This window comes from Talaromyces stipitatus, genomic scaffold, assembly GCF_000003125.1.
Source record: "Talaromyces stipitatus ATCC 10500 scf_1105507295511 genomic scaffold, whole genome shotgun sequence".
Lineage (NCBI taxonomy): Eukaryota > Fungi > Ascomycota > Eurotiomycetes > Eurotiales > Trichocomaceae > Talaromyces > Talaromyces stipitatus.
The window spans coordinates 886,687-910,814 of NW_002990119.1; the positions used below are offsets into that span (position 1 = coordinate 886,687).

Below are 24,128 nucleotides of genomic sequence, written 5' to 3' on the forward strand. Positions count from 1 at the left end.
AGTCTTGGTTCTTAAACATGGTGTGGGATTTATTCTATATTCGGCTCTTGAAGCTGTAGATCACAACCGATGTCGGCAAAGCTTCAATTTATTTTCGCTCTCATGGTGTGTAGCTTACGGATATCCAACTTTGCTCTACCGGCGAGACATTGTCGTTAGCTACCTCCGAACGCGTATATCGACAAACTAATAGCGTTAAACAAATATTGACTTGGCTATGCAACAAGTCGACCTACCTTACTTGCGGTCATGAAGTTCGTCCAAAACCTGGCAGGTTATCCTCGCCTGCTTCTGGCTGGTAACCCCTCGAGCAAAGACTTGGCCACACTGTTGGTTGCCATTGTATCTGCAATAGCCTCTGGAGTACCATTTCCATTGATTGGAATTATATTCGGTCAATTACTCAATGATTTTAACTCAGTGACCTGCAAGGAATCGTCCGATAGCTCAGCTTCCAATTCTGAAAGCCAACACGACATCAACAAGAGAATATTGTTGATTGTTTATCTTGCCATTGCTCAGTTTGTCTTGATATATACGCACCTATCGTGTTGGAGTCTCTATGGTGCTCGACTGGCGCAGCGACTACGGGAAAGATATCTACAAAATTTGCTTCAGCAAGAACCATCATACTTCGACAATCTACCTCCAGGAGAAGTTGCGTCTCGACTAAGCAGTGACATTCAAAGTATTCGTTCAGGAACATCAGAAAAAGTGGGAATTTGTCTCGCTAGTGTATCGTTCTTCGTTACGGCATATATCGTGGCTTTCATCAAAGATTATATACTCGCAGCGGAATTAATCTCTTTGATCCCAGCATATTTTCTGATGTCGTTTGTGGGTAGCCACTATATTGAGAAATATTCCGGGTTGATGTCGGATTATGCTGCTACAGCTGCTTCTATTGCCTCAGAAGCTCTGTCCAATATTCTCGTCGTACAAGCGTTTGGTGCAAATCGGCGACTGGAAAGCAAATTCGCCAATGATCTCAAATCATCGGAACGTGAAGGGTTAAAGAAAGCTACAGCAGTTGGTATACAGTCTGGTGCACTGTACTTTATTGCTTATTCCGCGAATGGTTTGGCCTTTTGGCAGGGAAGTAAACGAATTGCCGACGCAGTGCGTGATGGTTCGACTGGAGCCACCGTTGGTTCTACGTTCACGGTGATTTTTATTCTCATTGAAGGTTAGCGAATATTCTCCAACTCTAGGAAGTAGATCATAAGTACTGACCTAATGAGTAGCTACATTGCTCCTAAGTCAAGTAGCTCCATTCCTCCACCTATTTGGGGCAGCTGTTGCCTCTTTCCAAAAGTTGCGTGAAGATATGGATCGTCAGTCTTTGATCAATGGAACCAGCAATTCTGGGGTGCGTCTATCGCAAGCGCAAGGCGGCTTCGAGTTTAAGAACGTTTCATTTACGTACCCTGCCAGACCAGAGATTACGGTTCTTGATGGGATCAATCTGACCATTCCCCCTAATAAAAATACTGCTATTGTTGGACTCTCTGGTAGTGGCAAGTCAACCATCGCCGGATTGGTTACAAGACTCTATGACCCGACTGATGGCCAAATATTCTTTGACGGAAAAGATGCACGCGATATAAATGTTCGAGATCTTCGAGGTTTCCTCAGTCTCGTGCAGCAAGAACCCTCTCTCCTCAACCGCTCTCTTCTAGAGAATATCGCACATGGATTGGTAAATTCTAGCGACCCCAAATACACACACTTGAAACAGAAACTACTGGGCTCTGAACTCGCAGAATTGGCAAAAGAGATTAGAGAAGGGAGAGATTTGCAAGCTGCGGCAGAAGAACGAGGCGCAGATGTTGTTGAGATTGTTCGCTTGGTGAAGCATGCTGCGGTACTTGCCGATGCAGACTCTTTCATCACTGCATTACAACAGGGCTACGGCACGACTGTAGGCGCCAGTGGCCGTCTCATTAGTGGTGGCCAGAAGCAGCGAGTTGCACTTGCTAGAGCTCTAGTGAAAGATCCTGCGGTTTTGATTCTAGATGAAGCTACAGCATCCCTGGACTCGCAGAGTGAGCAACGCATACAAAGGGCAATCAATAACATCTCCAGCGGTAGGACAATGATAACAATTGCCCATCGGCTATCAACTATTACCACTGCCGACAATATTGTTGTCATGCAGAAGGGACGTATATTGGAGCAGGGAACACATTCTGAGTTGATGGCCAAGAACGGAGCGTACGCGGACCTTGTCAGACTGCAAACCCTTGGATCATCTTCTCGAAGACAGGATGAGAAGACAGTCAGGACTGAAATTGACGAAGTATCTGGACGAAATTCTTTGACATCTACCACATATGAAAATGACTCAAACGGTGAGAACGAGAAGACCGAGACAAAGATCGCATCTACGACCGAAGGCCAAGTTACCGACAGCTCATTAGCAGATGAACAAGAAGAACCAGAGAGCCCTTCCAAGTCTTTGTGGGCACTTGTTCGAGGATATGCACCCGCTGGAAGACCTCACCTACTTATTGTGCTCTTTGCCCTTGTTGGCTCGAGTATTGTCGGTGGAGCGTTCTCTGGCGAAGCTGTGATCTTCGGAAATACTGTAGGAAGTCTAAATCCCTGCAAGAGTCCCAATAGCATAGACTCCCGTGGTAACTTCTTTGGTCTCATGTTTTTTGTCCTTGCAATTATTGAGTTCTTTGCAAACTTGGTTAGTTGGTCAGGGTTCGGCTGGGTCTCGGAACACATGGTGTACACTGTACGCGTGTTGTCGTTCCGATCACTTTTTGAGCAAGACCTTGAATGGCATCAGTCAAAAGGACGGACACCTGCTGTACTTCTCTCTTATATCACTAGCGACGGTAATGCGCTAGCTGGTTTGAGTGGCTCTGTCATCGGGACATTGTTATCAATCACAATTAACCTCATTGCGGCGATTATCTTAACTCACATCATTGCTTGGAGAATAGCCCTTGTTTGTCTGTCTCTCGTGCCACTACTACTTGGAGCCGGGCTGATGGAACTTCGCGTTCTTGGAAAATTCGAGGAACGGCACGAAAATGCCTACACAACTTCGGTCGATATAGGCGTTGAGGCTATTACGTCTATTAAAACCATTGCTTCTCTTTCTCTGGAAGAAGAGACGCTGAGTACATACCGAAAGTCCCTGAAAGGACCCCGCAAAGAGACGCTCACAGTCACCTTGCAAGCAAGTCTTTGGCAAGCAATGACATATTTCCTCGGTAACTGTGTGAATGCACTTGCGTATTGGTGGGGTGCGAAACAGATCATAGCAGGCAACTACACTCAGACCCAGTTCTTGATTGTAGTATTCTCCCTTCTTGTCAGCGCGCTTCTTTGGAGTCAAATGTTTGCTCTCGCACCAGAGCTGTCTAACGCCAGAGCGGCAATGACTAGGATCCTAGGACTCATTGAGCTAGGATCTGACAAGATGCAAGGTCCCATACCTGAATATTCGTTCACCGTGCCTTCTTCAGAAACCCCAGCAGAGAAAGATATCGAAGCAATCGCAGCATCAAGATTATCATCGCCATCGGGAGGCGAGGCGGCAAGTGTGCAGCTTCGCGACGTTCACTTTTCATATCCCGCAAGGCCAGATATCAAAGTGTTGAACGGTTTGAGCGTTGATATACAACCTGGGAAATTCTGTGCACTTGTTGGTCCAAGTGGCGCCGGAAAATCAACCGTCATCTCCTTGATTGAACGACTATATGCTCCTCAGTCCGGGTCGATCATCGTCGATGGTGTTGACGTATCAAAAACGCGAGACTTTACCTTCCGAGATACGATAGCCTTGGTACCTCAAGAAAGCGTACTCTTCGAAGGGAGCATCGAGTTCAACATCGGTCTGGGCGCTAAGCCAGGACATCAAGCGACCCTAGATGAAATTATAGAAGCATGTAAACTTGCCAATATCCACGATACCATTGAAGCATTACCAAATGGCTACCAAACTCTCTGCGGCCAGAATGGAAGTCAATTCTCCGGAGGCCAAAAGCAACGATTATCCATTGCCCGAGCACTAGTCCGGAAACCCAGATTATTGATTCTAGATGAGTCCACGAGTGCATTAGACGCGGAATCGGAGAAGTTGCTTCAGGACGGACTGGAGAAGGCTGCAAGAGGGATTACTGTCATTGCGATTGCGCATCGTTTACACACTATACGGAAAGCTGATATCATCTTCTTGATTGAGGCAGGGAAATGTGTTGATCGCGGATCGCATGATGAATTACTCCAGCGGTCTGAGAGTTATAGGTTGAATGTTATGCATCAGACAGTAGGAGAGTGATGTGACTACAGACTAAAATTAATCAGATATTTTGTTATTTGAGTTAATAGCAGTTAGATATAGTGATAGCCCTGTTTGTATAAGATCAAACTGTACATAGGTTAGAAAATAGTCTAAATTAATCACTCATGACTTTCAGAGAGTATTCCATGCCCAAAAGTTAACTGAAATTACATTTGGAAAAAGAGACATAAGTAGACTATCATCTGTATGACGGGAGCCGATCTCTGTACCGAAATCAGCAGGCAGACGAAGAGTCAAGGAATATATGCGCAGACCCACGAACCACCAGTTCTTCAGCAGCCTTCGCCAATTCCTTCAGAAGTGTATCCACAAACTCAAGATCATGTTCACTGCCAACAATCCCAACATGCAACTTACCTTCCTGGACAAATGATACGACTTTCAATGGATCAGCAGAATCTCCATGAGGGCTAAGTATGTCAACTTTGCAATTTCCGCCAGCAAATGGCATTGTATCAAAGTCCTCAAAGTCTTGGTGATGAACCACAGAGTCGAAGAACAGCCTTCTTTCTGGAGATGCGGATGCCCACTGCGTGCACGTCTTAGATATTTTCTCAAACCCAAGGAAGTCGTGCGCAGCCGACTCTGAGTTCTGCTTCTGAACGAATTTCAGAAGATCCATTCCCGTCCACTGGCGCTCGAATCGGATACGAATTGGGGTGAATTGGTAACAGGGACCGACGACATTCTCCACGTTTTCGAGATCATTAACGCGTCCTGAAGTGACGCCCCCAAATGTAATGTCCGTTATTTTGAGATGACGAGCTAACACCAACGCCCATGCAGCAGTGAGCAAACTCGCCGTCGTAATGTCTTCTAAGGGTAAAGACACGGTTTCAACAATTTTGGTGCGGAAAATTGACTTCGTAACAGGAAGCTGCGACTTTCCTTGAAGTACAGATAACGACGATTCATTTAGGACATTTTTCCAGTAGTCGATGGCTTTGTCTTGGGCATTCCCATCAAGTATACATGCCACGTAAGCAGGGAAGGGCTTGAAGCCAGTAATCTTGTCTCCAATGTAGAGCTTTTCGAGATCACGAAACATTCTAGGCAGGGATATCCCATCATATTGTGCATGGGATAGACGGATAACAAGGCAATGCTGGCCAGCAGGGCCTTCGACGTGCAACCATTTGAAGAAAGGGCATCCAAGTTCAAACTGTGACTCAATATCCTCAGTGCACAAGCTTGCAATGTGTTTTTCAAGTTCCAGATCGGTCTTGCACGTCTCTATAGTGGTAGTAAGATTATCCAATATGACTTGAAAATAGCTACAGTGGTGTTCAACGAAGACAGTGCGCAGGATATCGTGAGTTTTGACCAGGTTATTACAAGCGTCCAGCAATCTCTCCAGATCAATGTCGTTTTTGAAGTACAACATAGTGTATTGTACGGATGTTCGGGGTGCTTGGACAGTTCCTCGGATGTCGAGTGCTTGGGAATCCGTGACAGGAGTAATGTCTTGAATAGACCACTGCGAATTCTTCAACTTTGGTCGAACAATATCAGAGAGAAATTTCTCCGTGTCTACATTGACTAAGGTCGAGAATGGTTTGTAGGCTTGTGTTTCCTCTCTCTTCAGGTCGTGGTTGACTTTCAACACCTTGGCCGCATCACCAAGACGCATGTGCTGGAAAATATCGGCTACAGTCAAACTGTGTCCTCGTGCTCGAATGTTTGATACTAGCTTCATTGCTAGGACAGAATCACCACCGAGGCGGAAGAAATTGTCGTCAACATCAATTTTCTCTGGGGGAGTACCCAGTATATTGGCCCAAGATGATCGTAGAATTTCTTCACAAGCAGTGAGCTGTGTCTGAGACAAACTTTTTGCCCACACGTTCGTGAAACCTTCTCTAACTTGCGTGAATACATGGCTGGGAATGTTGGATCCTAATTTTCTGAGCAATTCGTGATCAATCCGTCCCATTGTACTCGGCAGTTGCTCAACAATAATATAAGCAGTCGGTGTCATGTAGGAAGAAAGAGAGTCCTGAGCAAATTTGTTGAATTTCTGCAAAGCAGCCGCTAGACTATTGGTGACCGTGTTACAAATTGTCGCCTCGAAGATATCTGAGCCTGAGACTTCGCAATTCACTCTATGTTGCATCCACATAAGTTCGACACTATCTTCCCAGGAGTTTGGTTGCTGCTCTATGAACACAACTAGCTCCTGTTCTACTGGTTGTGAGGAGGATTCCATCGAGGGAATGAATGTCACAGCGGCAGCTCGAATTTCTGACGGAAGATATCTCGAAAGATAAGCTTCAAGATCACTGATATTTACGGCATGTCCTTGGCTCACCACAGTGTTCTCCTTTCGACCAACATAGATCAAGCTTCCATCTTCTTGTAATTGGACAATATCTCCTGTAGGGTGGACTCTTCCACTGCGGCCATTGATTCCAGAACTTCCGGCAATAAGCCAGGCGGGTGACTCAATAATGTTTTCGGAGAGAACATCACCTTCTAACCATAACTCTCCCATGCAGCCTATTGGTGATAGAAGAGATGGGTTACGCGGATCGCATACCCAAGGCACCATAGGCGGCGGATATGCAGAGCCCTGTCTTATACTCACACCTGCTCGCAATTGTCCTGCCGAGATGTCAAAGGAACATGGTGGAACTTGATTCCAGTGCCAAATCTGATCCAATTCCGCCTCAGGAAGACAAGAGATATCTCCCAATTTTCGAGATGTATTTATGGCCAGCTGAGCATAAGCAACTTCAAACTGTTTGAGTATGCGTTTCATTTGACTGACGTCGATAAGGCTGCTATCAAAATTTGCGCAGACTCGGAAACCGTCCTTCCGTATTCCACAGGCAATCATGAGAGGGTAAGGGTTGAAATGAAGCGCTTCATGCACAACATCCCCTTGGACGAATCCAAGCTCGTCGCCGGTATATTCAGGTTCAGGTTGAATTACCAACCCTGTACTCGCCTCGCATGCATGTTGAGCGTCACGGCTGACCTTTCTGATGTTCTGCATACCCATGTGCTGATATCTTGTACGGCCCCTCATGCTTTGCTGTATAGTTTGTAAATAAACTTCAACAGAGCTGGCTCGGTGAACGTATACTCGGACCGGTACAGTGGCGATCAATGGTCCTACGATCTCTTCCACTCCAGCAAGTGCTATATCGCGACCTGTAAGTGTTTCACCAAACACGATATCATCACTTCTCGTGTATTGTGATGCCACTAACGCCCATGTACCACGAATTAACGTGGCCATAGTAAACTGTGAGCCCTTGCTTCTTGTATCAATTGGAATATAATGCTCAACCATGGCATCCGGAGTTGGCACATAGTCCCTTGAAGGTAGTTGTGGGAACTGAGGGCCGACTGCGTCTTTCAACTCGCTTCGCCAATATTCCTGCATTGCAACTTCATCCGTATCGCGCACATACTTAATGAATTCTCTAATTTGTGTCCGAAATTTAACGTCTTGACCTTTTAACGCATCGCTCACTTTCTGGAGTGCAATCGGTTCCGACCATCCATCATAGAGAACGTGATGGATCGTCCAGACCATATATCTCTTCCCATCCTTGGAATCATCAATAATGGTGTACCGGGCTAGAGGCTGCCCGAGGTCCATTCTATGTTCTTTGTCATGGCTGAGGTATTGATCAAGATCAGTTGAATAATTCCAAGAAATCCCCTGTTTCAACACAAGCTGCAGAAGGCCACGTTCTTGGAGCTGAGCTAACCGGGTGCGCAAGATAGGGCTGGCTGCCACGACAGCTTCCCACGCCTTCTTCCAGGACTCTAAGCTGATAGAAGGAGGGATGCACGCCACTCTTTGAGCAATATAAGGCTCAACGGATTTTAGAGAGAACGTAAACAAAGACTCTTGGGTAGGGGTGCATGGGTAGATATCTTCGATGGAAGCCCTGTCGAATCCGTAAAGTTCATTTGCCTCGAGGTATAGACTATTAGCGTCATGAGACAACATAGAGAAGGGTTGCGCTTCCACTCGAGTCTGTGAATTGTGGACGCGGATGACGCTGGTCATTGCGGCGAGTGTCGGATAATCGAAAGTGTTGGCGACTGTAAGATCAAGTTCCTGTTCACGACAGACTGACACCAGTCTCATTGCCGCTAGAGAGTCACCACCTAAGACAAAGAAGTTATCTTCGAGTCTTATTGTTTCGGCATCGACTTTCAATATCTGCCCCCAAGCCTGCCGTAAGCGCTGCTCAAAGTCATTTAGCTCACGCTCAGGTTTATCTTCCTTGTTCTGATCTAGGTTTCGCAATTCTATGGTGGCACCAAATTGGCGAAGTCGTCTCCGATCTGTCTTACCGGATATCAACACTGGGATATAGTTGACTGGTATGTATGCAGTTGGGACCATGTATCGTGGCAGAACTTTCGTCAGCTCGGTGTTGGCTTGAGAGAGCGCAGTTTGCATTTCGTTGGAAAGCGACACGGAGCTGATATCAGCGGCCGCGCCAGACGCCTTTGTCGATTGAGAAACGAATGCAACCAAGGTAGCTTGATTGCCAGGACGCTGCGGCACAATCACTTCTGCAATTACATTCGTGTTCAATGGTAGCCTAGCTTTCAACTGACTTTCAATTTCACCCAGCTCGACACGTTGTCCACGTAGCTTGACTTGAGTATCCTTCCTTCCAGCAAATACAATACCTCCGGAGCCATCAGGATCATATTTTCCAAGATCTCCGGTCTTATATAAACGACCTCGACGACCTGCATAATTGCCGTGCCCTACTAGAAGCCATTTGGGACCTTCAATAAAAGCAGCTGCTGTCTTTTCCGGGTCGTTCAGGTAGCCTTGACCTACAATTGGTCCTTCAATTAGCAACTCGCCTACTGCGCCTACCGGCATAAGCTTCTCATGGTTGTTTGGGTCGACGATCCAAATCGCAGCTCCATTGCCTGTCCCAATAGAGATGTAATCTCTTCCGGTAGCTGCACTACTGTTCACCGTGCATCCTATCGTACACTCGCAGGGACCGTAACCGATAATGATTCTGGTTTCTTGTCCCCAAATCATGACGTCTCTAGCTGAGGCTGCCTCTCCTCCAAGTCCCAGACCACTGAGAGATGCTATGACATCTGACTCTAGGATCCGGGCAACTGATGGAGTTATACCTGCGTAGTTCACGCGCATCTTGCGTATTACTCCGTTAATATCATTCATCCGGTCTTCATCGGATGGAATACAAAGGCAGCCGCCATTTGCTAATGTCAACAGCATGCTGTCAATACTGACATCAAATGCGTAAGATGCAAAGTCAAGAACCCTAGAATCTTCCGTGTACCCGACTGCTTTGGCCCGGGGAATAGCACTACTTGTATAGGTTTCGTGGGATATCTTGACTCCTTTGGGAGTTCCCGTGCTTCCGGATGTGAAAATAATATACATTAAGGTGTCGGAGGATACAGGTGGCAATTCTGGAACTGCCTCCTGATTTGTGACTTGGACGAATGTGTCTTCTTCTACCACAAGAGGTTTTCCTTCTGATATGATAGAAGTTGACAGGCGATGCTGCTTGCGAGATGAGAGCATTGTCTTCGCGCCTACTTGTTCCCTCATATTTCGAAGACGAGCAAGTGGAATCGTGGGGTCCATCATCACGAATGTTCTGCCAGCTTTCATCACTGCAAGAACAGCAACTATTGTCCACCTTGACTTTTCAAAGCACAGAGGGATGAATTCATGCAGTTGGCCACTCATGTCCTTCAGGATCTTTGCCAGAAATGATGAATATCGGTCAATTTGGCCGTATGTCAAGCTGCCGTCCCAGGAATCAATTGCTACTTTGTCGGGAGTTGTTCGAGCTCGTTTGGAAATTAAATCTTGCATGCAAAATTGGTACGATGGTGGTAACTGATGGTTCCACCGCCATATCTCGTCTAGATCGTGTGCGGTCGGACCAATACAGTCTTCAATTGGGCTGTTTGGTTTAGAGATGCATATTTTGATTGTATCAATCAAAGCATTGATGTATCGTGTAACGGTGAATGGCGATACATTTGCCGTGCTCCATATGGGAGATATTTCGAGAGAGCCATTGATGAAGTGGAGTTCGAGATGGAGTGTTTCCTTCTAGTGACACGTAAGATTATGATGTTGTAAAAGTATGTAAAGAACCATCCACTCACTTCAAAGTCAACTTCGCTATTTGTTTCAGTTAAAAGATTGGTGCTTAATACCAGAGATGCGGGACCGGAAGCAAGGGTATTCTGATCCCATGACTTTATGTTGATAACACGCACTATCCCCGAGGCAGCTTTTTCAAGCCTACACTTTAGGGTAGGAATAACCTCTGCAGTGCTTAATGACTGGACATTCAAATTCTTTGATTTTCCCCTATATGCCCATTCAAACGAGACCTGGCCGTCTTCACTAGTCCGGAGAAGTACCATGCACCAGGATAACAACACAAGCCCATCTCTCATACCCGTTGGAGATAGATTCTCCTTTGCCGCAAGATTATCCAGCTTAAATGATCTGAAACCCTTCGGCTCATTCTCAGTTTCCAGTTCCATAACTGAATCCTTGGCTTGCTTCGAGTGTTGCCCATCTGGCCCGGGAGAAAGATGGACGTCCTGTACGGACCCCATTCTGGCGGCAGTTTGATTATATCTTCCCGGAAATGACTTTCCTAAGAATCAGCATCGCATTCCACAAAATTCTGCACTAAAGATATTGAATCAGCACTGGATTGTTAGATATGTCAATTTTCAATCGGGCTATGTACATACAACAAAGCACGGATTCTCAAGTAGCTAGAGTCAAGACGCGAATCAACTATCTATTCTTCACGAATAAGACACAGCAATCCACCACAGACACACGCCTTGACCGAGATCGGCCATTTTCGGGCTTCAGTGGAGCTGACTCAGATAGCAAACCATATGCCACGCAGGGTGTGGGATGGTCATTTTCGGGTCTCATTTTGCGTAAAATTTCCAATAATTCCGCATATATGCACGGTCTGCAAGTTCAATCATGTGGAAAACACGAGAGTGCATGAAGTGGATGCGAACAAGGAGCGGGACGTTACATCACTTTCGTTTACACGGTTGACCACTAGGTAAAGTTATCTGATCCGAGAGCAAATTTTATCTGATCCGTGATTTAGCGCGATGGGTCCGTATCGTATGTATGTATTTGTATTTCACTCAGATTACAGTAAGATTACCTGAACATGCCTACAGCGTCATGAATACAGCACATTCCACAATTAATATCAACAATTGCCTCGGTGAGACATATCTGGCGAAAAATGCCTTTAACCTTCATTTTAATGACGAATGTATTGACATCAAACTTGTGATTCCGTGGCTTGGAACGGGTACGTTACGCGTTTTTGAGATTGTGGGGCATACCACGTATTTCAGTACGTGTATCAGTACAGTATGGTATTGTACGGTATACGTATCATCTAGTCACATCTTTCAGTGTCAACGTAATTTCCAAAGCTAATGGACTCTTAAACAGGATCAGAGTCATGCTTGCTTGGTTTGGTAAGCACTCTATGTACGACGCTAAAGATTTAGTGCTGAGAGAGTCATGGAGAGGTAATTCTGTGTCCAGAATTTGCATTTTGAAGCCGACCTCGGAAATCAGCTCTAGCACTGAATTCCAGGTGCAGTCTTGGAGGGGAATACCGAGGCATACTTGAAGAGTGGCTGAAGTGGGAAAATTAACTCTTGGCCAGAAAATTATCCCACTGTTCTTTGAATCTACCCTTGGACCCATCCTTTTCATTCTTTCAGCGCCAACATGTACTCAAAATTCTGGCCCAAGGGCGGACTCCCAGGTATTCTTCATCATTATGTATGACTTCTTTTCTAACTACGGCTTAATCATGTTAAGCATCAGCTAACGTATACTTATGAGCTTACAGACAGAAACTCTCGTGACATTTGAATTTACATCCAATGCCGTCCAACAACCTTACAGTATTCTCTTTGTCGGAGGGCTGGGAGACGGTCTTGCAACAACATCATACACCTCCGATCTCGTTCGCGCGTTACAACCCACAAAATGGTCTCTATTTACATTAAACTTTACATCATCCTATCAGTCATGGGGCCTTGGGCATTTGGATAGAGACACAAACGAGATCGCGCAGTGTCTACAATATATAAGCGAATACAAAGCCAGCAAATTTGGTCATGATAACAGCAAGATTGTTCTCATGGGACATTCCACGGGAAGTCAATGCGTGTTGCATTACTTATATCGCCCGAACCCGCACACAACCACGCCTGTTTTTGACTCGGACCTTCAGCATATTAAACGCCGGGTACTAGATGGTGCCATCATGCAAGCACCAGTGTCTGATCGTGAGGCAATTCTCTGGGTGTTGACGGAAGGGATTGGCGGTAAAACACCCAGCGAAGTGCGAGAAGTCTATGAAAAAGTAGAAAAAATTGCAAAAGAAGCGGATCGACAGAACAGAGAAACGAATTCCCGGTTCGACACTCTCTTGCCAATATCATTGACATCCCAGACTGGATACCCAGTCAACACTCCGCTTAGCGCACGAAGATTTCTGAGTCTCGTGAGCCCCGAAAGTCCACAGTCACCACGAGAAGATGATCTATTTAGCTCCGATATTGGTGAGGAGCAATTAGCAAAGACATTCGGAATGATCAAACAGCAGGGTCTACTGAAGAACAAGTTGCTGGTCTTGTATTCCGGAAAAGATCAATCGGTCCCGGATTGGGTTGATAAGGAAAAACTATTGTCCAAATGGAGGAACGCCACGGATCGGAATGGGAAATATGAAGTCTGGGATCAAGAATATAGCGGGATTATACCGGGAGCTTCTCATGCATTGAGCAATGATGATCAGGCGGAGCCACGGAGAGATTTAGTTAGGAGGGTTATGGGATATTTGCAAAAACTAGAGAACGCATGACACGTGAGCTGATACTATTCAAATGGGAATAGCATGTATTGCAGGATAATTATCATTTCCAAAGTTGAAAGCAGCTACCAATGACAGAGCCTATTGTGGGACTGTGGGCATAATGACTACCTCGAAATCCAGGGTTAGGGCAACACAACAAGCATCTTACCCAAACAGGAGATCAATCTCTCATTGGTTGTATTGATCCACTTTCGTTAGCCTCTTCACCCAAATAGGAATCCAATCTCTCATTCGCTGCTTCGAAGTAGATGAGGATCATTTTGGTGGAAAGGAGTTTCACAGAGGTACCAGTGCAAAGCTGTACGAAATATCTACAAGTTCTTCGGTTTTACTAGTTTATGTCCGCTATCTCCAGGATGAAGCCTACACTGAGGAACAGGGAGTTATGTCTGGTGCTCCAAGGCGTGACTGTCTATGATGAGGACGTCCAAGGACCAGATATGAAGGGTATAAATAGCCCGACATCTCACAGAGCAAAGTTATTTCTTGATCGTCAAACAAATTCAATAGTTCCGATCTATCTTTGAATTGTTCGAATTCTCCTTCGCGGTTAGAGGGAAGAAACTCTCTTCGAAACGAAATGCCTGCTACAACGCATCCCGAATACAATGACTCTACTGAAGCCCTGGAGGTTGCTCAAGCTTTTGCTGGGAACATCCGCGGCAGGACAGTTGTAATAACAGGTGTAAACCGTGGTGGAATCGGATATGCGACAGCCGAAGCATTCGTTAGTACTTTCCATTAAAGCGTGCTTCTACGTATCTAACGTCTATGCCTACCGGTAAACAGGCATCTCAAGCTCCTACCCATCTCATAGTGATAGGCCGAACGATGTCAAAACTTGAAGAGAGCATCGACGCTATGAAGGTCAAGTATCCCGACGTTGACTATCGCGCGCTTCATATCGACCTATCTAGCCAACAATCCGTCCGCTCAGCCGCAGCCAAGCTCCTCTCATGGACCGACGTGCCCACAATTGACTTCATCATTAACAGCGCAGGTATCGCCCTTCTCCCAGAGCGTACCTTTAGCGTCGACGGAATCGAAATGGTGTTTGCAACGAACCATATCGGGCATTTTTTATTCACCTGTCTACTCATGCCCAAACTCATCAAAGCTGCCGAAAAGTCTCCAAAGGGAGCTACCAGAATCGTCAATGTCAGTTCTGGCTCGCCGACTGTAGCACGTATGCGTTGGAGTGATATGAAATATGAAAAGCTCAACAAGGACCTACCGGAGCAAGAGCAGCCATTCTACGATCTGCAAAAGGCATGGGGGATTGATGACCCCGAGAACAAGTCGTATACGCCACTGGAAGCTTACAACGTAAGCAAAGTTGCAAATGTTCTATTTGGAATTGGCATTACCAAGAGGCTGTACGAAAAGCATGGAATCTTGGGTTTGGCACTGCATCCAGGTATTATCGAAACGGAACTTGGCAGAAATGCCGAGCCAAAAATTAAGGATGCTGTTAATTCTTTGCGCGAAAAGGGAGTCTACTCTTACCGACCTTTGGGCGCAGGAGCTTCGACAAGTATGGTTGCAGCGCTAGACCCAAAACTTGGGCCAGGGGAAACCAAGGACGGTAAAGAGAATTATGGTTCGTTCTTGTCTGATTGTCAGATCAGCAGCAATGCTCAGCCATTAGCTGTTTCGAGTAGTGAGGCTGAAAAGTTGTGGAAGTTGTCCGAGGAGATGGTCAATCAGAAGTTCGAATGGTAAGAAAACTGAAATGATTCCGGGGTTATGTGATATGAGAGTGCCGGTAGATAGCTGGCAATGCAATCTTATTCTTGGTTCTACCATATTCATGTAGGCGCTGTACGGATATAGATTTATGATTATGGCAGAAGTTTCCGGTCTCCTACTCTCGACAGCTCATAGACGGAGTCCCAAAGCGCAACACCCGGCCCATTGTGCAAACTTTTGATCCACGGAAAAACACTAATCACAGGGTAAATTTCTTCCCAGCTGTCAAGTCCCATTGACCGAGTCAGCTTTCTTATCTTCGTATAAAGCCAGGAGTCATCAGGGCCATTCCTGATCCATATACCGCCAATAAATAGCATCCACAGTACCAGATCAGTATCAAGCTCAGCAAGATTACGACGCAAGATAGTGCGTAGCCGTTCGAACACTGCCTCACATCGGAGGAGTCTTTGATCGTCAAATTTCATGAATAAAGTCATCATAAAGACCGTCAGTGCCATATGATAAACGTCTTCTAAATCGGAAAGTGATGAAGGCTCATGAAGCGGTTGAAACTTGATTAAGCGATAGCAGATAGAGTGTACGAGTTCTGCAAAGGTAATGTAGTTCAACCGTGTAGTCGGAGGGATCCGATTGAAAAGGACGGACACATTTATCACGTCCAGCAGTATTTCACGAAGACAAGAATTCAATTTATGTGGAGGGGCCACAGATTCAGCCAGAGACAGGTCGAACGGAAGTCCTTCAGATTCTAGCCTTGCCCTAGCTTCGGGCATGCAATCTCGAAAGAAAGATATTGGCCGGCCATACTGCCAAGCATATATATTGTCCATTCTTATAGCAGGGGTTAATATCTGCCATACCCCGGGGTGCAGTACAAATACTCACTTGCATATCTTCAATAGCAATGTGGGACTTTGCTCCAGTTGAGAGATACCGCCTCGTATCTCTATCATTTTTCTCAATCCTTCGTAATGAATGTGAGCTTCGGGAACTCCTCTTCTAATTTGCTCCTGCACTATCATCATAACCACAAGACTTATCGTAGAATCAGACAGAGCATCATCGCCCGCTAACCTCTCGGTGACTAAGGTAAGTGTTCGAGAGCGATGATAGAGGGCTTCGCGTGTGCTGGCACCTCCGCCACGGAAGAAATGAATGCACGCATCGGTGACGGCAATCATACAATGATATGCTATATCAATTCAGTGTTCTACCTCTTGAATTGGAGAAAAGACCAACCGGCCTCGTCTGCGAGTGAAAGTTGGAGCCACCAATACTTGGCATCGTCGGGTGAGATACCAAGGTGGCACGGGTAGAACTTGTTAATGACATGAGAGAAGACTGGGATATCTTGAATTAGGTACGGATTCTCCAATAAATTGGAACTTGAGACGATTACTTACATTCATTGAAAATATCCAACGAGTAAGAAGTAGGTTCCACAGGATATGACAGAGTACGGAATGGGTCTCCAAGAATTCGGCTGTTTGTAAGGGGGCATGGAAGACCCTGACTCATGCCGGATTCCCTGTCTACGTTGTGAGAGTCGCATTGTTCAGAAGTTCTGTACCTTCGGTAGTAAGGAGTTGAGGGCATCAGGCCGAGTCTTGAGCGTCGATGCACCTTCTTGCCAGCATTCTTGCCGTTCATAACATGGCTCCGTATTCGTTGCCTTGCAGCCTTTCCGGTTTCGAAACCATCCACAAAGAGAAAGGTTTGATCCATGGCAGCAGCAAGTCTTTGGTTGATGATGCACAGTACGGAACTCTTCGACGTCGAAGCTGAGTGAAGGCTGAATAAACCGGAGATAAGACGGGTCTAAGCGGATATCGGACACGCCAAGCCATTTAGGGTTACTAATATAGGGTTGATACAGGTCAAAGAATTGCAATTAGGGTTATCGACTGTTGGTTTGCTATAATCATCTAGACCATGAATTGAGACAAAATTAAATTCAGAACGTGTGACCAGAAAATGACCAGAAAATGGACAGTAATATCCAACTCTCCTTGTAGGATTCCAATGAGAAACCAGAGGGACATATCCCACTGCCCACCTGCTCCCCTCAAGGCCCTTACTGTTGAAGGCCAGGGCCGCTTCCTCCGAATGCTGGAGGCCCAAAAATAGATCCTGGTGGAGCTGGTGGAGCTGGTGATACTGGTCTGCCGAAAAGATTCCGATTTTGCAGTAGAGTTGTCGAGGCTGAAGAACTGCTGAGCGAGGAAAGCCCGTTAGATGCAGAAAAACTGCCGAATCCAGAAAAACTGTTGGGTCCAGGATCCGGGGACCAAGGTGCAACTGAAGCAGGATTGTTATACTTCAACATAGCTAGGCTGAGAGATGGTGCTTCTTCCACCACTTTCTGAAATTCGCTTACTACTCTCAGCTCGCTCAGACAGAATGATGCATAATTTCCCAGCCAGGTCAAGAGTCTGTCACCTCGATGGATCTTTTTGAAAGCAAGATCCATTAGAGATATTACCTGCAGTTTCACCTTTCCATCTTTTGGTTTATTTATTGCTCTAAGGCGGTCTGTGATACGGTCATACGCCACTAATCCAAGACGCGATATTCCATACACATGAGCGAAAATGTACACCTGTATATGGCAGCTCAACGGATCTTCGGCAGTCGTTGTATCATTATCGGAACTGGATGATGCTAGCGTGGGATTGGTACTTGCTAAGCTGGGTTTCGCGATGTTTTCGGGATAGTCGCCTCTGTATGCCCATTCTATAAAACGCAAAAGTGTGTTGTCGGAAGTGTCCTGGAAACGATATATGTTTTCTGTACCTTCCTTAAATTTATCTAGCCTGCCAAAAACCCCTTTGGTCTTCGATTCAAGTAAAGCTCTGTGGATCTTGAATGTTCGTTCTGAATTCTCTGTGGCCAGTGTTATGATATCTGAACTGAGAAATCTGCACGTGATATTAGACCCTGAATAGTTAATTTCGGCTCCGATAGGACATACTCAGAATACAGTATATCTGAATTCAGACGAAAATCTGAACTTAGACGAGACATGCTTGTCGCCACGATGAGATGTCCTGAAGTTGTCAATTATTTGGAGAATGAAGACGTTTATTACGCCCGGAGGGACTAACCCCATAGGGCACTAGTGCGCTAGTTACATAATCCATTTCTCTCAGATCTGTTAGAAATAGGGTCGGTTATCAACCGCTAGATCAAGCACGTTAGCCAGAAGTGACTCACGGAGGCCAAGCTGTGTTCCAACAAGTAGATTCTCTAACAACTAGCTAGCAACTGTACTTCATACATCGTGCTACTCTTGCCTGGAACACGACGCTAAGTGTACAGTGGGATAAAAAAAGTGTTGGCACCCCCCAATATCGGTAACACCCGCACAAGGGTGTCAACACTTTTTTCGTGGTACCGTAAGTAGCGCCATCCCAGCACTGCCACACTGTACACTATCTACTCCGTACAGTACATAGAGGGTAAGGTAAACTACATCACATAAACGAGCGTGGCATCACAACCAATATGCTTGTTGTTAGGCATTATTGGTGAAGTACACAGCGCAGTGAGGCCCAACTGACCTACCGATCATGAAGGAACACGTATTAAAGCGAGGAGTTTTGATTCTTCATTATAGAGGACAACTCCCTGTTTGATCCAAGCATTAAACTGAGGAATATAGTATCATCTAGCTTCTACCAATTTTATGAGAATGAGGGCAAATATACTCCGATAAATCCAAGACAGTAGACTTGTTTTGCAATGTGCCGAACCGATTCACAACAGGTTTCTGCGATTTGGATCGGCTCAATTAATCCAAATGCACACTCAACAACTTGCTGGAAAACTACCTCATAATATCTAAAGAAGTACCATTGTATAGACCTTGCTTGAGTCTCTATTTCTCAACCCGTTTTGAGCTTACGTCTTGTAGTTTCGATTTTGGGCGTGTCTGTCTGGGTAGAGTCTCGGGACGCTCTACGCATCAGGGCTGTTGTCAGGACGGCTCCATTGTGGATAAAACCACGGCTTACCAGCGGGGTAGTGATGGTGGGTCTCGATATTCCCAGTATTATGGCCAACCTGTAGCCCATAGTTGAGCGAGGACGAGAACGTGGAGTCTTTCCACCATTTCCTACTGTTAGTTAACTAGTTATTATTTTTCATAAGTTAGTGTTATCAAACTTAACTCAAACCAACAGACCTCAAACAAATTGTCCCGCTAGATTTTTCTCGTTTCATTTAAAAAGCACTGGTGGGACTTTTTGATTTTCCTAATTCCTACCTTCCTATACTTATTCTCCATCTTTGTTGTAATGGATTGAATATTGTTACGGGCTAGTCCCGCCTAATGCTCACTATAAGAGCATATTCGAATAGAAAACGTAACATGAGGAAAGGAAAGAGAAAGAAAACAACAAGTTTTTCACGCGCGTACAATCTTATATAGGCCGAACAATAATCTAGCGAAACTGTGGGTTGGCTTATAAAGCCAATAAAACAATGTACGTACGTCCGTACACGCGCTTCAGGTGGTACTCCAAGTACTATGGTCAAATGTATTCAATCGTCTGTTCTCTTCTCTTAATGAGGCCCCGACGCGGTCTATATAGTCCTTGCTTGACGAGGTCACGTGTACCTTCGCGTGACCTCTCCTTGGTTCGCGTCGGTGCCAGGAATCTCGATTGCACCTATAAACCAACAGAAACTCTATATGTCAATATCCGTGAGGGCTTCGCCCGAACATGGTCATGAGGTCAGCTCATAACAAATATGGATATTCTTGTCGTCTACGCGATAGCCACAGGCAGTCCTCTAGCACTTCTACTGGTGCTTAAGGCTCTGTCATTCACTTCTCTGTGGACTAATATTTTGGCTCGAGTTCTGGCTTAACATTTCAGCTATCCTTATTTTTTGTGCCGTCATCAGCTTCTTAGACTATGGACTTGGGCTGGCCTGCTCCTCCATGTTCTCTATATAGCCTTAAATATCTTTCTGACGCTTTCTCGCACTGCGTCCGTCGCTGCTGCTAGAAAACAAGCCGGTGCGCTTTCTTTAATTAATATGATCTTTTTGTTTTTATCCTGTATTTGAGTTATCTATCTGACTTGCTAGGGATACCACTGTGGTTGTGCCACTAAACCTATCAGGCTATGAGCTGGACTGTGGCCGCTCTACTTCTGTTCCAGATACTAACGGCACTATTCTCCCAAAAGGCCGATTTCTCGATGCGACAGTCCAGTGATCTCGTCACACTAATTGTAAGTTCCTTGGCCCTTTCAGGAGACTGGCAATGACTATTCATAGAGAGTCGTCTGTTTCGCTGTGCTCCTCTTGTCGTGTTTACCGCTCTTTAGAGGCCTATTATATGGCACTTTCCTTTGCTGCCATCAGGGGCTAACAGGTGCTGGCTTGTATAGAATTTAGCAATGACATCTATCATAAAATTCTTCAATATGCTTTATCAAAATAAACTTTTTACTGGTTGGGGTTCTTCCCAGTGCCATTGTGTCTTGTGATACCGGTGCCAGCTCTACAATAAGAGTGTGCATCCTGCTACCCCGACCTATCCGGGTGCAAGCTGGCCAATGGATCAATCTTTGGATGCCAACCCTCTCTTGGTGGTCCTGGATACAGACTTATCCGTTTATTGTCATATTCATTTCGCCGAGCAAACAAGGCTCTCTTGATTTGCTGGTACAGCCTCGTAGCGTTACCTCCACCATGCTGCTTCATCGAGCGCGTACTGAGAAATTGAACGTGGTTTCTCTACGAGCATTATTTGGTGGTCCGCATGGAATCAGTGAGACTGTAGCACATAATGAAATAATACTGGTTGTCGCTAGTGGCAACGGTGTTGTCGCAGTAGTACTGTATATAAAAAAGATCATCCACGGTTATAACACCTCCACGACCCAGGCAGGTCGGCTATATTTCGTGTGGCAGGTAGAAACACTTAGTAAGCATCTTCAAGCAATGGCAAAGAAGCTCAACTGATCCTTTAGATATTGCGCCGGGGGGAGCAAGATCTTCCTAATGACCTACAGGACGATATACTGGGCAATGGCTATGTTCGTTTCGTATTTGCCCCTGTCAATATGCAAGCTCTGATAAGCCTCATTACTAGATTCTTTTAATTTCAATCTACGTGACAAAGGACAAGCTCGTCCAGGATCAACTGCCATTTAGTAATCACAAAAGGGCGATTCTCTATCATGGATCCCCCGACATTTGAGAACTTATCTCTCGGGAGGCGTCCAGTGAACAAATCGAAAGACTTCTATATATTGAAGATAAGATAAGGCAGATGCTCGTGCTAGGTGAGGGAACCCAAAAACGATTAAGCCCGTGGTAGCTGATAGATAATGCTTAATCTCTGCATCTAACGTCTTACGTGACCGTTTGTAAGATATTGTTCGAAACTTTATACATCATAACGTGCGAATCATATACCTGGACTATCAAACAAAATAGAAGAAGTGTCGACCCGTTCTTGATACTAGAGGATTGGTAGGTTTATTCCAGTCCAATCCTGAATAGTGGTTTACTGGGATGAGAAAAGAAGAAGTGACTAGCAAGATTGTGTGTATTCCGTTTCTTCTCTCTGTCTGTTCCAATACATCAAGTTTTAATGCCAGGTCTTTATAGACACTTTTGGCGGGGGTGATTTGTGAGTCGTCAAGAGGGGTAAATTTTGGGGGCTATAAGATTGAGCTTCTGATTGTTCACCTCGTTTTACTGCTTCCGGACATCCCAATTATCTGACAGATACTAGAGATCAAATCCTTACTTTTCTGGCTTCGGACACCTTTCTAGCTTAGCTTTGCTCCGAGAAATTCCCCACTATCGACGCTTTAGAAACGCAATGTGGCTCAACGTCGCTTGATGCAGCCAATGAGATAGATAGGTGTACTAACAGCTTACTATATCCTTGGACATGGCAAGTAGTCGGCATGCACAGTATCAGTATTCTGCTCCATCGCCTAGGACTACGATCCACTCAGGAAAGATCATCACTTGCCGCAAAATGCAAACCTGAAATAGCGAATAACGGAAGGTCAGGATACAAATGCTGGGTTGCGAATCGGGCCACTTCTAGAGAACTCTGACAGGTTGTCACATATTGATGGTAAAGAAGTCGTTGCAAAACTGGACAAGGGTGCCGGAACCGAAGAGCTTAGCCAAGTTGGAGTTTACAATTTGATGAAGATGGTCGGCACACTGAAACCTAAACTGGAAGGTTGGTGATATGTTTCCTTAGCGTTGCATTCTTACATCTTCAAGAGCGGTATTTTAACACTATTCACAGGTATGAAGGACTGGCCGATTCCTCCGGCAAAACTAGAGGAGTTAAGACCACAAATCGTAGAGGAGGCAAAGAGCACTGGAGTTGCCAAGGCATATTATGCCGCTTGGGGAAAGAGGATATCCTAAGTTTGTAGAGTCTACTTGACTGGTGACAAATTTCTTGTCGGCGATCTATTGAATCAAATTTATCTTTAGCATGTTTCAGAAGACTCGTTATCATATTATAGAACATATGATTCCGCCCTGCTTCAGCTTGTTGTTCAAGGCCTCTTACACCTCTTCCTAGTGCTAATCAACTAGGTATTGATCATTGCTTCCTATGAACACGAAGCTGTTCATATCCATCAGTAGACAGCTTACTCCATAATGCAGTATCACAATTTGAGCCGATCCGAGGATTCGATGTCATAACATCGGCAACAGTGATATTGAGCAGTTCAGGAAATCTCGAGCAGTTAAAAATTTCTATTTATTTAAGAATCAATGGGCAATGCCTTTACGCGATCGCAAGTAGGGCTGAACTTTGGTCAACTGCTCGTAATTGGATATAGTAATCACAATCTGACGGCTGGACAGAGGTGAATGGTATCAGAGTAGTGTTTGGTCGATTGCACCAGTCGTAGAAGACAGGTACCGGCGGAGCTAGTAATATGATGTGTTATTAATTTGAATTGTTCGATGAGCTGAATGAAGTGAATATGAATATCTCACCAGGAGGAACACTGGAGTCCAAACAGTAGCTGTACCCTGCCTGTAGAGAACAATTCGTTGTAGACAGACTAGGGTTCCAGCTTATCAAGCTGGCTACTTCAATTTTGTAGTCTGATGCCCAGTTCTCACATGAATTGAGAATTTCGGAATCCATATCGTTGAATGCATTCTTGTACAAAGTACACTTTGTGAGAGTTCCGGGCGCATGTGGATTCAAAGGACGCGGGTTATAGGAGCTGGTGTAAAGGTGGGAACCGGTGGCTTGGTGAATGTATACGATGCGGTTGATGTTGGATATCCAGAATAGGTCTTAATGTCACCCACGGCTCGGACACAATATGAAGCATTCAGCCACAAATTAGTGCAGTTAGTGTTCACTTGTGGGTTAGAAAAATGGAAATCGTCCAGGGATATTTTGAATTTGACTGAGATGGACGCACAGTAGTCTCCAGATTGGACCTTAACATTGATCGGTTAGGGTAATGATGTCTACAAAGAAGTAGAGAATCTCAAGCGTATATATGCCTCATACCACTGGCTGCAATACTTGTTGGATTGGGCTTGGGCATCTTCAGGTACCGGTGCTGGTGTTGTAGAACTGTTGCCCACTTTGTCCCAGTCATCGAGCTATGAGAAGCAGAACAACAGAGTTCCCTTCTGCTGGCGACCAATTGCACGTTCCTTACCTGGCACAAATATACCAGCCTCTCCATGAAGCGAGATTCAAGCAACCGAAATAACCATCGGATTCCAAGCTAGAAGTTGGGCTTTTGTAATGTTCAAGTCTCTTCCTAAAGAGCTGCAGGTGTCGTTCAATTGCAGCTGGTACATCGTGCAAGACGGTGGAAGATAAAGCGTCCGATTCTCATACAATCCAAATCAACTAATGTCCAAGTTATTCTCCTGGATTAAGAAAAGAGTTGAGACATTGTTCGCTCCCGAAATGCCCACGCAAGTATCGCTAGCCTGAATATTGTAAGAGGATAAAGTGCATGTTGGGGTAGCCGATGCTGTAGTGGTCGTCGCATTGGGCCCGTATGAAGCTGGTATTTCTGAATCCTCTGTTTTACGTCTTTTGAAGTTCAATAAATTTAGCAAATGCAAGCCAGCTGTGAAACCTGGTCTGACAGAAGAGATGAGACGAAGAAGATACGAATTCGCTATCCAACACC

At 45.3% G+C, this 24,128-nt stretch overlaps 8 protein-coding genes across 8 annotated transcripts; 4 read left to right on the forward strand and 4 right to left on the reverse strand.

The window, feature by feature from the left end:
* Positions 1–249: 249 nt before the first annotated feature.
* TSTA_100290 (ABC multidrug transporter SitT) lies at positions 250–4,297 on the forward strand (the record flags this gene model as incomplete). The annotated part of the gene is made up of 2 exons (XM_002485977.1): positions 250–1,186; positions 1,245–4,297. The coding sequence occupies 2 exons, from the start codon at positions 250–252 to the stop codon at positions 4,295–4,297; spliced, it is 3,990 nt and encodes a 1,329-aa protein (XP_002486022.1).
* On the reverse strand, positions 2,397–10,924 carry TSTA_100300 (nonribosomal peptide synthase SidD; the record flags this gene model as incomplete). The annotated part of the gene is made up of 2 exons (XM_002485978.1): positions 2,397–10,406; positions 10,463–10,924. 2 exons carry the CDS (start codon positions 10,922–10,924, stop codon positions 4,536–4,538), a joined length of 6,333 nt encoding a protein of 2,110 aa, XP_002486023.1. The 3' UTR covers positions 2,397–4,535.
* A 968-nt stretch (positions 10,925–11,892) lies between these two features.
* TSTA_100310 (siderophore biosynthesis lipase/esterase, putative) lies at positions 11,893–13,332 on the forward strand. Its single transcript, XM_002485979.1, has 2 exons — positions 11,893–12,143; positions 12,214–13,332. The coding sequence occupies exons 1-2, from the start codon at positions 12,090–12,092 to the stop codon at positions 13,231–13,233; spliced, it is 1,074 nt and encodes a 357-aa protein (XP_002486024.1). The 5' UTR covers positions 11,893–12,089; the 3' UTR covers positions 13,234–13,332.
* A 493-nt stretch (positions 13,333–13,825) lies between these two features.
* On the forward strand, positions 13,826–14,967 carry TSTA_100320 (short-chain dehydrogenase, putative; the record flags this gene model as incomplete). The annotated part of the gene is made up of 2 exons (XM_002485980.1): positions 13,826–13,972; positions 14,035–14,967. 2 exons carry the CDS (start codon positions 13,826–13,828, stop codon positions 14,965–14,967), a joined length of 1,080 nt encoding a protein of 359 aa, XP_002486025.1.
* A 102-nt stretch (positions 14,968–15,069) lies between these two features.
* On the reverse strand, positions 15,070–16,683 carry TSTA_100330 (uncharacterized protein; the record flags this gene model as incomplete). The annotated part of the gene is made up of 4 exons (XM_002485981.1): positions 15,070–15,789; positions 15,844–16,150; positions 16,198–16,299; positions 16,362–16,683. 4 exons carry the CDS (start codon positions 16,681–16,683, stop codon positions 15,087–15,089), a joined length of 1,434 nt encoding a protein of 477 aa, XP_002486026.1. The 3' UTR covers positions 15,070–15,086.
* A 349-nt stretch (positions 16,684–17,032) lies between these two features.
* On the reverse strand, positions 17,033–18,016 carry TSTA_100340 (uncharacterized protein; the record flags this gene model as incomplete). Its single annotated transcript, XM_002485982.1, has 2 exons — positions 17,930–18,016; positions 17,033–17,876 (listed from the first exon to the last, which is right to left on the reverse strand). Exons 1-2 carry the CDS (start codon positions 17,980–17,982, stop codon positions 17,033–17,035), a joined length of 897 nt encoding a protein of 298 aa, XP_002486027.1. The 5' UTR covers positions 17,983–18,016.
* A 2,645-nt stretch (positions 18,017–20,661) lies between these two features.
* TSTA_100350 (uncharacterized protein) lies at positions 20,662–20,934 on the forward strand (the record flags this gene model as incomplete). Its single annotated transcript, XM_002485983.1, has 2 exons — positions 20,662–20,802; positions 20,824–20,934. 2 exons carry the CDS (start codon positions 20,662–20,664, stop codon positions 20,932–20,934), a joined length of 252 nt encoding a protein of 83 aa, XP_002486028.1.
* Positions 20,935–22,552: 1,618 nt separating this feature from the next.
* Positions 22,553–23,669, reverse strand: TSTA_100360 (uncharacterized protein; the record flags this gene model as incomplete). The annotated part of the gene is made up of 4 exons (XM_002485984.1): positions 22,553–22,710; positions 22,957–23,265; positions 23,489–23,540; positions 23,643–23,669. 4 exons carry the CDS (start codon positions 23,667–23,669, stop codon positions 22,553–22,555), a joined length of 546 nt encoding a protein of 181 aa, XP_002486029.1.
* Positions 23,670–24,128: the final 459 nt, after the last annotated feature.